The following is an 11,518-nucleotide window of genomic DNA, read 5'->3' on the forward strand; positions in this document are numbered from 1 at the left end:
TGCTTCGCTACAAATCGTTTTGAATTCCTTTGGTGCTGTCACAGAGTTTGGGTTGGGTTCTGCTTTTTTAGTGCAGCTAGGGAGAAAAAAATACCTGTATAAAGCTGAAACCCAAATCTTTCCTAGGGCCCATGACCAAAACCATAAACCAACATTAACGAAGTAACTCATTCCTTTTCCCCAGACTCCTGCTTCAGGATTGCCTGGGCACACGCAGGTTTCATTTTGTCCAAGTGAGGCATTTCTTTCCATTAGCAAATCAGCTGAAGAATTTCTGGGACAAGCTCTTGTTAACAGAACAGGGCTTTTCAGGCCAAGGCTACAAACATGCTACTGGGAGTCTCAAGGGCTAAAGTGCTGCAGGCTCACGTATTTACTAATGCAACTGCAGCCTTGGACAAGCAGAGAAGCTGCTTCTGTGGGAGCTGTGTATGTCCTGACAGCAGATTGATTTCTTCTAAGAAATTACAGAAAAATATTTGATACACCAGTGAAAAGAGCTTAACCTGCTGTGTCCCATTCACTTTCCCCCAGAACCACTTTATTTTTGCTACGGATGAAAAATCAGCACGTCCATATAAACGTATAGCCCAAAGTAGCAGGGGCAGACAGCAACCAGACTTTGAAGGCGAGTCAATGCAATTGAGTTTGCTGTGAAAATATAACCTTTTCCTTTTACTGAAAGCAGAAACATTTCAGAAAAAGTCCCCAGTGTCCTCCTGTTTGGATCAATTTTTTAAATTTTTGTCACGAAGTTGGTTGCCTGCAGAAAAGAAAGACTCCCACATAAGTTTCCCACTTGGTTAAAATCCCAGGTCCTAACCCAGTTATCAGCTTCTCACATTTGAAAAGGGAAGGTCCCAATCAAAGCCCCGACTTCTCCACGCAAATCCTAATGAAAGACTGAGCAGGACCTTGAGCCTCCAGCCAACACACACACCCCGGCTTTTCTCCTCCACAAGTAACAGCTTCACCTGCATGTTAACGACAACAGCACTTTCTTGGTGTGTCCCCAAAGTCTGGTTTCACAAACCTTTTCAGGGAGCTCTTATTTGAGTTTTTCCAGCAGCGCGGGGAGGTGCAGCGCTTTGCCGCAGGGATGCAGGATGCTCCCGCAGGTGCCTGGGAGAGGCACAGGGCAAATGCGAAATCTTACGGTTTTAGCTGGAGTCGTCAGCCAGCAGCAGAAAAGAAAAAGTAAATACCACTTTTTTAGGTTACAGAGCAGTTGTGGCAAAGGGTGTAAGTAAATCCAGCTTTACCTTTTCAGTCTAGTAAAAAAATAACTGGCCGTAGAGGAAGGGAAAGTACAATATGTAGCTGTTTCTGGGAAGGAAATAAAGGGCTGGTAAAATACACTGTTCTAGAATATTCAAGGTGAGGGGCAAGGGGTTGGGTGAAGTAACAGGGGCAAGTAGGCTTTCCAGGAAAGGGTTAGAAACTCAGGCCATGCAGAATTGCTTTGTTTCTGCACCAGTTCTGCAGGGATCATTTTCCTTGCAATCCCTTTGATTTTATAAGTTTGTATCACAGGGTCCAAGGGTAACTCCCTGAAGTTGCCACCCAAACTACACTGTATCCTTCTATTTCCCCAAACATTAAAGGACTTTGGGAGGATTCAGCCTAAGCTTTGTCAGCCCCATGAGATAGGATGTAGGTAGCAAAAAGATTTTGTGTTGCTCAACCCTCCTTATTAAAACCTGCCTAAGGCAGGCTTAGTAAGGATGTTAATAAAGGCAAAATAAATGTGAGGTAGAGTCTTCGGTCAGAAGATTTTGGCTGATCAGCTGGCGCAACCTTCTGACTTTCCAGCGATACTACAATATAAGCTGTGTACACAAAGCTCAGTTAAGCATTGAGGCGAAATTCTCTTATCTCAGCCTTGCCAATGGTCAGAGGCCTAAATAAACAGCGAGTGGAATTTGTTTTACATTGTGCCAGATTGATTTTCCCCATGAAAGTCTGCGCTGCTAATTGCACAAGTAAATTCTTCTACAGTTAATTTTTAAAACGTATTTTGTTTTATAATGATTAACACAAAGAATGTTATGCATTTTTCAAAGAAACAGTTTTTAAGGTTCTTTAGTAACATATTGTACGCAGCTCAGCGTTGGCTTGCTCCCACACTGAACACACCAGGCCAGCCGAGAAGGACAAAGCCAACTGTTCTGTGAGATGTATCTGTTACAGAAAGAGGATCTACCTTTTCAATTGCCTCCTAACAAGCCTGGCAAAACTACAGTTATGATACTGCAACATTAGCAAGAAACGAGATGTGCAGCTCTCATTTATCCAATTTGCTGGGGCTGCAGCCCCACAGAGGCTGCAAAGAGGAAGGACTTTGTGGATCAAATCATCAGTATTTGGATGCTGGCTAAATCCTACTGAGCAGAAATATGTGTAAAGGAAATGAAGGAGAAACCAGCCCTTGCTGGGGGGGCAACCAAAGGGGGGTGGCAGTGCAGCTGGAAGGAAACCGCAGGCCTTGGCTGGGGGTGGGATTTGCTCTGGCCCAGGGTTTGGCCTTGGCTTTTGCCGATGTTTCTGCTCAAAATGTCCACTACCATTGCCCAGGTGTGTCTCTCAGTTTTCTAGCTTTTTTAAACTCTGAAAATCTTATTCCCTAATTTTACCATCTGACTTTTCTCATTAATTACCTTATCACTTAACACGTTGAGGGACTAGTCTAACATTTGCAAGGCTTATGGCCACATGCATGGCAGGTACCATCTAGCCGAAAGTCCTGGTGACTGGCAGTGGACCCTTCTGAAACACGACAGAATTTACCCAGCAGTGTCACGGTGTCTTTGGAAAGGCTGAAGAGCAAAGTAGGGATTTCTCCTGGGCAGCATCAGCCCTAACTCATTCCCTGCCTCTTGATACCAGCCCAAACACTCACATTTGCGCGCCGCACTCTTGCTCAGTCCCTAAGAATACCTCAAAGGGACTGACACAGTCAGGGAAGATACTACTGATATAAAAGGGGTAAACTGGGGAATTAGCACCATTCATGCAAGAGAAAATCGTCAGCATTTCCCAAGTCAGCCCTGCTGCTCTCGGTGTGCTCCTCGCAGCGCTCTGGGCTGGCTCCTCTCCATCTCCGTGCCTGTTCCCCACCGCAGGGAAGGAAATGGTGCAACTCCAGCTCCCAGAGCTGTGCAACACTGGCCAGTTGTTCCATATCCTTCTGTTAGTGTGTGCCAAGCGGCCAGTTCGGGTCTTTCACAACTCAACCTACTGACTGTTATATTGGCATCTCCGTTGCCCAACACAGGATCCCAGCAGCTTCGGGTCAGAGCTTCCTCATGCCCAAGGTGAGAGCTGTGCCACCTCCAGCTCACCCAGGAAAGACAAGGAATGCACTGAGAAATCTGAACTGCAGCATCATACACTTGAAAACTGCTCTATTAAGAATACTTTACAAGAAGTGCATTGGATATGTTATCATACCAAATGACATTTTGACATGTTTCAGAAAGACCAGAGCAAAATATATGGAGAAAAATATTAAAAAAATACACAGCTATGAGCAGTTTGGAGTCAGCTCTGTAACAAAAATGAGACAGGAAAAAAACCCCAACAATAACAACAACAAAAAAACAAAACAAAACAAACCCCAACCACACAAAGAACCAGTATCTTAGAGTTATTTACAAAGTACCAGACTGCAAAACAGAACTCGGAGAAAAGCTTCTTCGGTGTCTGTGCACCTGTAACACAGTTGCACATCTCTCCTTGTGCCTACCAGCTTGGCAGGCTTTACACCCAGCCTTTGCTTTGCAAGGCCTTGTAGAGTTGATTGAGGTGCTGCAGTTCCTTCCTTGGTAAAATCAGGAGCATGTGAGCTCACAAAAGTCTATAAAAATCATTAGCTTTTCAAGGCAGGTCTGCCTCAGTTAAAATTTGTATAATGAGATGTTTAAAACTACTAGTACAAACTGGCAGTTAGGAATAAATCAAATTAAATTTAGTTGAGAGAGATTATTGCAGAAACCCCACTAGAGACCCCTCAACTGAGAATGGCGAGGCATCACCCAAATAAAGTCCCTGTTTTTAAATGGCTTTATTTCCAGTAGGAAAACAAACAAACACACACCAAACAAACAAACCCAAAAAAACCAAACCAACACTTAAAACAGCTCGTATCAAGCCAGCCAAGCTTGGAAATGCTTTACTACCTCTATTCTATGAAATCTTCACTGAAAGATGCCACCCATACCACCTCCCTTGCTAATTCTGTCTGCTAAGGAAAGCCAAGGGGGTTTGTGAAGGTGAAAAAGTCTGGAAAGAATATTACACAGGGTTTTTCCCAGCTTGTAACAACAAAGGCTGTTTCTGGCAAAGGTCACACAAAGCCATATACTCCGTATTTCAGCATCCTCAAGTCCCGAAGACCCACTGAGAGCTCTTACCAGCACCTTGTATTGTTTGTAAGCCTGGACTACGTTATATTGAGCAAAGTACAACCAAAAGCCCCATCGAAACTAGGCTGAGGGGACATAACATTTATATAAATATTTGTTTGGTGGCTACAAGTGTGAAAAGCAGCAGTTCTTTATGGCAGGATGGGTAAAAATCAGCAAAGTCACTTGTAATAACCCCAGGGAGGGCAAAAAGATTTTTTGAGGGTTAAATATTGGCTGTAAAAAAAAAAAAAAGCTTAGAACCACATGCAAAAAATTTGTCTCCAGTTGCTTGTTCTGTGAAGTTTTTCAGAAAACACAATGCACAGATGCTCTTTGCAAACTAGAAGTGAGGCAGAGAGACATCTGTTTCTCCTCTGAATAAAACCTGCAGGATTCCAGAGGTTTCTGTAACATGCAGTATCAGATAGTTCATGTGAAAGCACCATGACTCATTTAAATTTCATACTAATTAAGACATGTCTGTAAAGAAAATCTAATGCTTTTCTTTAAGTAGTGCAGAAAAATCAAACCGAAGGATTAAGAGACACTAAGGAGCCTGCTTAATGGTACACCTGAAACGTTTTAAAACCTAGGATTTTTTAACTCCATGTCAGTTATGCCATGCAATTTGGGTTTGCAACTGTTTCAGAACTTGAAGATGTTTTAGTAAGAATTTAATCGTCAAAAAACTTGGGTTTCATTGAAAAGACTTCATGAATTTAAGTCCAGGCTAGGTGATAATTTCAGATGAAGAGGAAAAAAAGACAAGTTTCCATGCAAGAGTATCTGTATTTCATACCCTAAGTGAACAAACATTACACCTCCATGTGTTCTCTGTCACTCAGAAAGCTCTAATGGGCACATACACCAGGAAGGCAGTACTGGAACAAGCAGTGAAGGACACACTGGTTACATCCCCTGTGGAGTTTTGCTTATCTTTTCCCTCCAACTCAGTCCTCTGGACCATATGCTTTGTTCCTATCATTTCTGGCCTAAGCATGGCCTCGCTGCAGGAGGGGGAACAAAAGGTGTTAAGAAACAATTCCACCAGAGCTTCCTGAAATGTGGGATTGTTCATTTCCATCTGTTACTGTGTGCTAAGAGACCAATTACATCCATCTTTCCCAACCAGCTCTAACAACTGTTTGTAGACATCCTCAGTGCCTAATATGGCAACACCATCTCCCTGGAGCTGTAATACTTTACTCCAGACTGATTGGCCAAGACAACAGACTCAGGCTTTCAAAAACACATAAATACCCCAGGCAGCTACTGCTCAACGTCTTTGATTTGATCAAAGAACACCGGTGTAACAGCCACAAGATGTCAGCTCTCAGCCTGGTGGCTCTGGTCAGCTTGGTGTCCGCTGGTAAGTTGAAATCACTGTATTGCAGTTGGTCTTGACTGGTTTTAGGCAGACACTAATGCATTATTGACATTTGCTCCAACATAAATAGTGCTGAGTTTTTTTTCAATTTATTTTGATGAAGAATTATGGTAACAAGCACAGTTATGAGTATTATAAAATATGGAATTAGGTGTGCATTTATAGTCATATAATGACATGTTTAGAGGTTTCATGAAGTGAAAGTAATTTGACTTATTTCATAAATATTAAAAATATTAATCTACAGCTTTGCTTTGTTCAGTGTATGTACCTTAAAATAAGACCTCAAGAAAAATGGATCAAATCTACATAGTAGGTTGTACAATGTCCTTTCACCTACAGTTTCTGAAATTATGAACTTCCAGGAGCTCAAGTCTTCCACTTTAAACACTCTGTTTTGCACATTAATGCTTTCTGCTGTACTGTATTAAGAACACGGTTGAATTTTCCCCATTTTCCTCTTTTGCACGTAAAGTTTTTGCCAAGCAGTTGGATGCACACCCACCTCAACAACAACACAGACACTGGGCACAGATCTGCAGCGGGAATCCCACCAACAGAATCCGCGGCTGCGACAGATACGGCTGTGGCCAGTACGGTGCCGACAGGTAACGTGGCAGAAGCAACGGAGTTCCCTCTTGCTTTCCTACATGAAATCGTCAGACGGGAAAAAGAGCAGAGTTTAAGCAGGAGTTGCTTACAGACCAGATATTTAACTAACATTCAGCAACAGCTTACAGGAAGTAGATTCATTTACACCAGCTAAACATCTGCCAGCATTGTTGTCTTCAAGTAGACACCTCATAAAAAACCAGGTTATATTTCCCTGAAAAATGGTTTTATATGTAGAATGACTCCTGCCTTCCCTGAGTTTTCCTGTCACCTCCTCTTCTCAGGCCTATAAGAAATGTCCATCGTCATCATGCAACTTCTGAATTTCTAAATGAGGAAATTCCAAACATAAGATTCTACTTTACACTGGCACAGATTATTTTGCGGTAGAACAGCTATAACAGCTTGAAATAGCCCATGAACTTGGGAAAATTAAAAATACACTTAAAATGTGAAATCTCAGTTGCCTTTAAAAAAGATCAGACTAATACAAATATTTTATGATAAAATAAAGACGGATCGAAACCACTGTTTCTTTCTAACTTCATTGCAGATGCAAAACTTTTGTTAGAGAAGCTTCAGATATTGCATGGTGTTTAACTGATCTATCTATCCGTGATCTTAAGCCTGAGAGAGTTCTCTAATCACATATTTCTGTTTTCAGGCACAGTGGCAAAGGAAAGCACGTGGGTGTGGATGTCATCTGTGCTGACGGAGCGACGGTGTACGCTCCTTTCAGCGGCCAGCTCTCCGGACCCATTCGATTCTTTCATAATGGAAACGCCATCGATGACGGAGTCCAAATCCAGGGATCAGGCAAGTCATGACAGCAGATGTGTTCTGAGGCATGCGTTTATTCATTTTATTTACTTGAGTAAGGTTTCTGTCGCTCTTCAATTCAAGCAAAGGGTTGACTAATCTTACACCTTCTCTAGTTCCTGCACTGAAGCACAACTAGGCTGCTGCTAAGAAATATCAGAAATCAGTACCAGCTGGATATAGTCTTTTTCCTATGTTTTTCTTGGAGAGGAGGGAGGAAGGGACTTGAAAAAACAGGTAGCAGGAAAACAACCACACAAATAAAAAAAAGGAAACAGTAAAAATAAAGTATCAGAAATATGTCCTCAGTTTTGCTGAGAGGACATTTTCCTGTCCCTGTTTTCCAGCTCACTCTTTTCCCTAGCAATCCAAGAAATTTTGATTTCAGGATTGTTGGTACCTTATTTCTGCTTCAGCATTATAGTCTCCAGTGAAAGGTCAGCGGGAAAGGTTTCTTGCTCACTCCAAGAATAGACACAGCTGGTTCTTCCTGACCTCACATCCTCTCCCATCTCTTCCAGGTTACTGTGTGAAGCTCGTCTGTATTCACCCCATCCGGTACCAAGGCCAAATCCAGAGAGGGCAACAACTCGGGAGAATGCTGCCAATGCAAAAAGTATTTCCTGGCATTATCTCTCACATCCATGTTGAGAACTGCGACCACTCTGATCCTACTCATCTACTTACACCTGGTAAAAATGAACAAACAACAACAAAAAATACAACAACAACAAAAAAATTCAACTCCAGAATAAGTAGTTTAACGAACAAAAATGAAGTTATTAATTTCAAATAAGGACAATAATATCAAATAGCAATAGTCTCCTCCGTCTTAGGTTCTCCCCAACAGCAACACCTGAAAGAACGAAAATAAGCATTACAAATATAGCATGACAGGACTGCAGGCAGTCTTAGAGGAAGAAAATATATCAGCTTATCGCGTTCTATTTCTTGCTCCCCCATGACACAGCGGCATCAAGCCTCAGCGATAAACTGAGTCAGGCATCTCTTCTGCTTGTACCCTTTTAATTATTAGTGTTTTCAGTACTTCATCTTGGCAGACTTTAGGACTATTCTTTGCAAATACAAATACTACACAGATAGTAATGGAGGACTTAAAAGAGTCCAGTCCCATCAGCCCAGGCGCAGAATAACAAACAAAACTGAGTCTTTTCCTGTCCCTCAGATCACACTCTAGGAATTGCAATAATATTTTTGAATTTCTGTCTCTAAAGTATGTTCCTTATATGAGATAACCCTAATCTAGAAACATTACAATCCAGTAATCCTAAAGGATGACAAATTTTGTGGAGGAGACATCCAACTACACGTGGGATGCAATTCCAGTATTTTCCCACCTAAAATTAAAACTAGTAGCTACAAACATGCAACACTTAGAACCTAAAAGTTAACTTTGATGTGCTGTGTTTCTGTATTTTTAAGTTGTCCCACCGTTTCCACAACAAGACACACGCTGGGCAACAGTGTGCTCTGGGAATCCCACAAACGAGATAAGAGGCTGTGATAGGTACGGCTGCGGATACTACGGAGCTCCAAGGTACTGTAAGCAGAACACATGGGTTTTCTTGCTGCTCCACTGAAACGGAGTTGAACTTTGTTTAAGCCAGTTAAGAATTACAGCTTTGAAGGTTTAGGTTGGACATGAGGCAACATTTTCACTGCAAGGGTAATGCAGCAGTAGAACAGGTTGCCCAAATTGTTCAAAAAACCTCTGCACTTGGAGGTTTTTATGACTCAGACCAAGCCGTGCTGGACCTGACCCGGTATTGGGAACAGTCTGGACTCAAGTGGAAGGCTGGACTTGATGGCTTCCACAGGCACCTGCCAACCAACATTTCTGCCACTTCACAGTTCTGTTTAAAGGCTTGGAAGAAAGGCAGTATTTTTTTCCTCCAGTTTGCAAAACTGCAAAGCTAACAGATGATCAGCCCTAAATAGCATGACATCATCTACACCAAAAAGCTTTTTATAGATTCTTCAGCCAGCCAACTGTGTCAACACTGTCTCAGTACAAACAACCCATTTCCAGATCTTGTAGCAAGGTAACTAGTCTCTCACTAATGTTAGGCCTGACAAGAGACTTCTCTAATTACGTATTTGGTTCTAGACGCAACGGGAAAGGAAAGCACACGGGTGTGGATGTCATCTGCTCTGATGGAGCAACCGTGTACGCTCCGTTTTCTGGCGAGCTCTCTGGACCCATTAAATTCTTCCACAACGGAAATGCCATTGATGATGGAGTCCAAATCAGGGGATCAGGTAAACAGCTATTTTTCATTTAATGTTTCTTTGTCTTGAGGCCATGTATTATCTTGCAGCTAGTCAAGTAGTTAAGCAAGGTACATGTTTTGGAACACTGTGTCTTCTATTCATTTACACACAGAACTTTTTGCTCCTATGACAGAATGCAAATAATTGAGTTCTGTAAAATGCCTTAGAGCTCTTCTCTTCACTAAAGCCGGAATTCCCACCTTTTCTCCCTGACCCCCATCTTCCCTTCTCCACCAAGCCAACAACTCCAACCACTATCTCTATTTTTTAAGACCACGGTGTCTTCACTTATTGGTATTTCCACTATTGTTATCTCACCAGAAAGGACAAGACAGAAAACATCAATATTTCTGAAACAGAGTTAGTATGGAAGAGCAAATGCTTCATCAGTCATCTGATGTTTTCTATCCTCATTTTCCCCAGGCTTCTGCGTAAAACTACTCTGCATCCACCCCATCAGATACAATGGTAGAATTTCTAAGGGGCAAATCCTTGGGAGAATGTTGCCAATGCAAAGAGTATTTCCTGGGATCACATCTCATATTCATGTTGAGAACTGTGACCGTTCAGACCCTACTAGCAATCTCGAAAGGGGAAAAGGGCAAAGAGAGTGAAATGGCAATGTAGTAAATTCTAAATAAACTCATCTCAGCATCCAAAAGTTGTCAGTGGTTTGTTGTTGTTGTTTTGGTTTTTTTTAATCATGTGGACAGCCTATCTCAGTGAAGGAAGGAAAAAATGTATTTGACAGAATTTAAGAAGTTGTACAATACGCACAACAGTTTATATTACTACTGATTCAATACTTTGGACCTTACGTAATATTGCAAGGTGCTAACATTAATATACACTCCACATACCTGTTAGGCACTGTTTTGTAAGTACCTGTAATTGTTGTGAACATTTTATCTTAGGCTAATTCAAAAACTTTACTACATCTTGGAAAACAAGATTACTTTTGATTTTGAAGGCACTTGAACTGAGGAAAAGTAGAAGGAAACTTATTGAAACACTCCACAAGGCATAAATGATGCTGTTTGGAGTCATTATGCCCGAACAACTGGTGTCTCTATGGGATATCAAAAGGGACCCCACACGAGCAAAAAAGGATTTGCATTTTTGTTACAATCCGCATTTACAAGAGAATCAGGAAATTAGCAATGACTGATTATACGCTTTCTCAAGGAGTCTGAAAAGTTAGCGAGTACGAAGACTAGCTCAGTCCTGCATGTGGCAGAAGAGGTGGTGCCACTGTTAGCTTCTCACTGCGAGGGGGACTTCTGAGTGACCCTACAGACGATCTTAGTGTATCAGGTGGAAATTCGGTACTTCATTTTGAGGGTTTTAGTTACTCTAACAAACTGTATCACTGCCTTATACACTTTAGAGATGGTGTTTTAGAAAGCCTTCACACAGCAGTGAAACTAAGAGAAAAAAAAAAAGTAATAAAACAAAATGAAACTTGCCTTAGCTGGAAGAAGGCAGAGCTCTGAAGTACAGGGTACCCACAGGAGGGCAAGGCGGCAGCAGGCAGCTCTCTGCAGGTCCTTGCCAAGTGCCATCCTCCCCCTGTAGCCACTCAGGAAGACTTACAAAGAAGGAAAAGGAGAATTAATGCTGCTTTACACAAGGCAGCGTTTTGCCACTTGTCCCCAAAGCACAAGGCATATACCATAGCACCAACACACATCGCTAAACAAAACCAACACTAAAACTATAAAATTAAACATCACCTCATGTCAGAAGTTACCTTTCAATTAAAACTAGCTTCCCACAGCACCAGTGAAGAATCAGTATTTCACACTGAGACTAATATATCAATTTTGTTGGCATTTAGTTATAAACTCAAGTTACCAATTTGTCTTCCTTGTTAAGATCAATTAGCAGAGCAAACGCACAAGAAAAAACATCACATCAAAATTCACTTTAATAAATGCAGGCCCATTTTTCTAGAAGCCTGGAGCTAGAGCAAGCTAACACTCACAGCTTCATAGAAAAGCTG

At 41.8% G+C, this 11,518-nt stretch overlaps 1 protein-coding gene across 1 annotated transcript; it reads left to right on the top strand.

Annotated features, from left to right (window-relative positions):
• The first annotated feature begins 5,729 nt into the window (after positions 1–5,729).
• LOC135993997 (myeloid protein 1) lies at positions 5,730–10,130 on the top strand. The gene is made up of 7 exons (XM_065644245.1): positions 5,730–5,775; positions 6,269–6,401; positions 7,070–7,221; positions 7,746–7,916; positions 8,668–8,782; positions 9,353–9,504; positions 9,940–10,130. Exons 1-7 carry the CDS (start codon positions 5,730–5,732, stop codon positions 10,128–10,130), a joined length of 960 nt encoding a protein of 319 aa, XP_065500317.1.
• The last annotated feature ends 1,388 nt before the right edge of the window (positions 10,131–11,518 follow it).

Source organism: Caloenas nicobarica, chromosome 13 (assembly GCF_036013445.1).
Source record: "Caloenas nicobarica isolate bCalNic1 chromosome 13, bCalNic1.hap1, whole genome shotgun sequence".
In the NCBI taxonomy this organism is placed as follows: domain Eukaryota; kingdom Metazoa; phylum Chordata; class Aves; order Columbiformes; family Columbidae; genus Caloenas; species Caloenas nicobarica.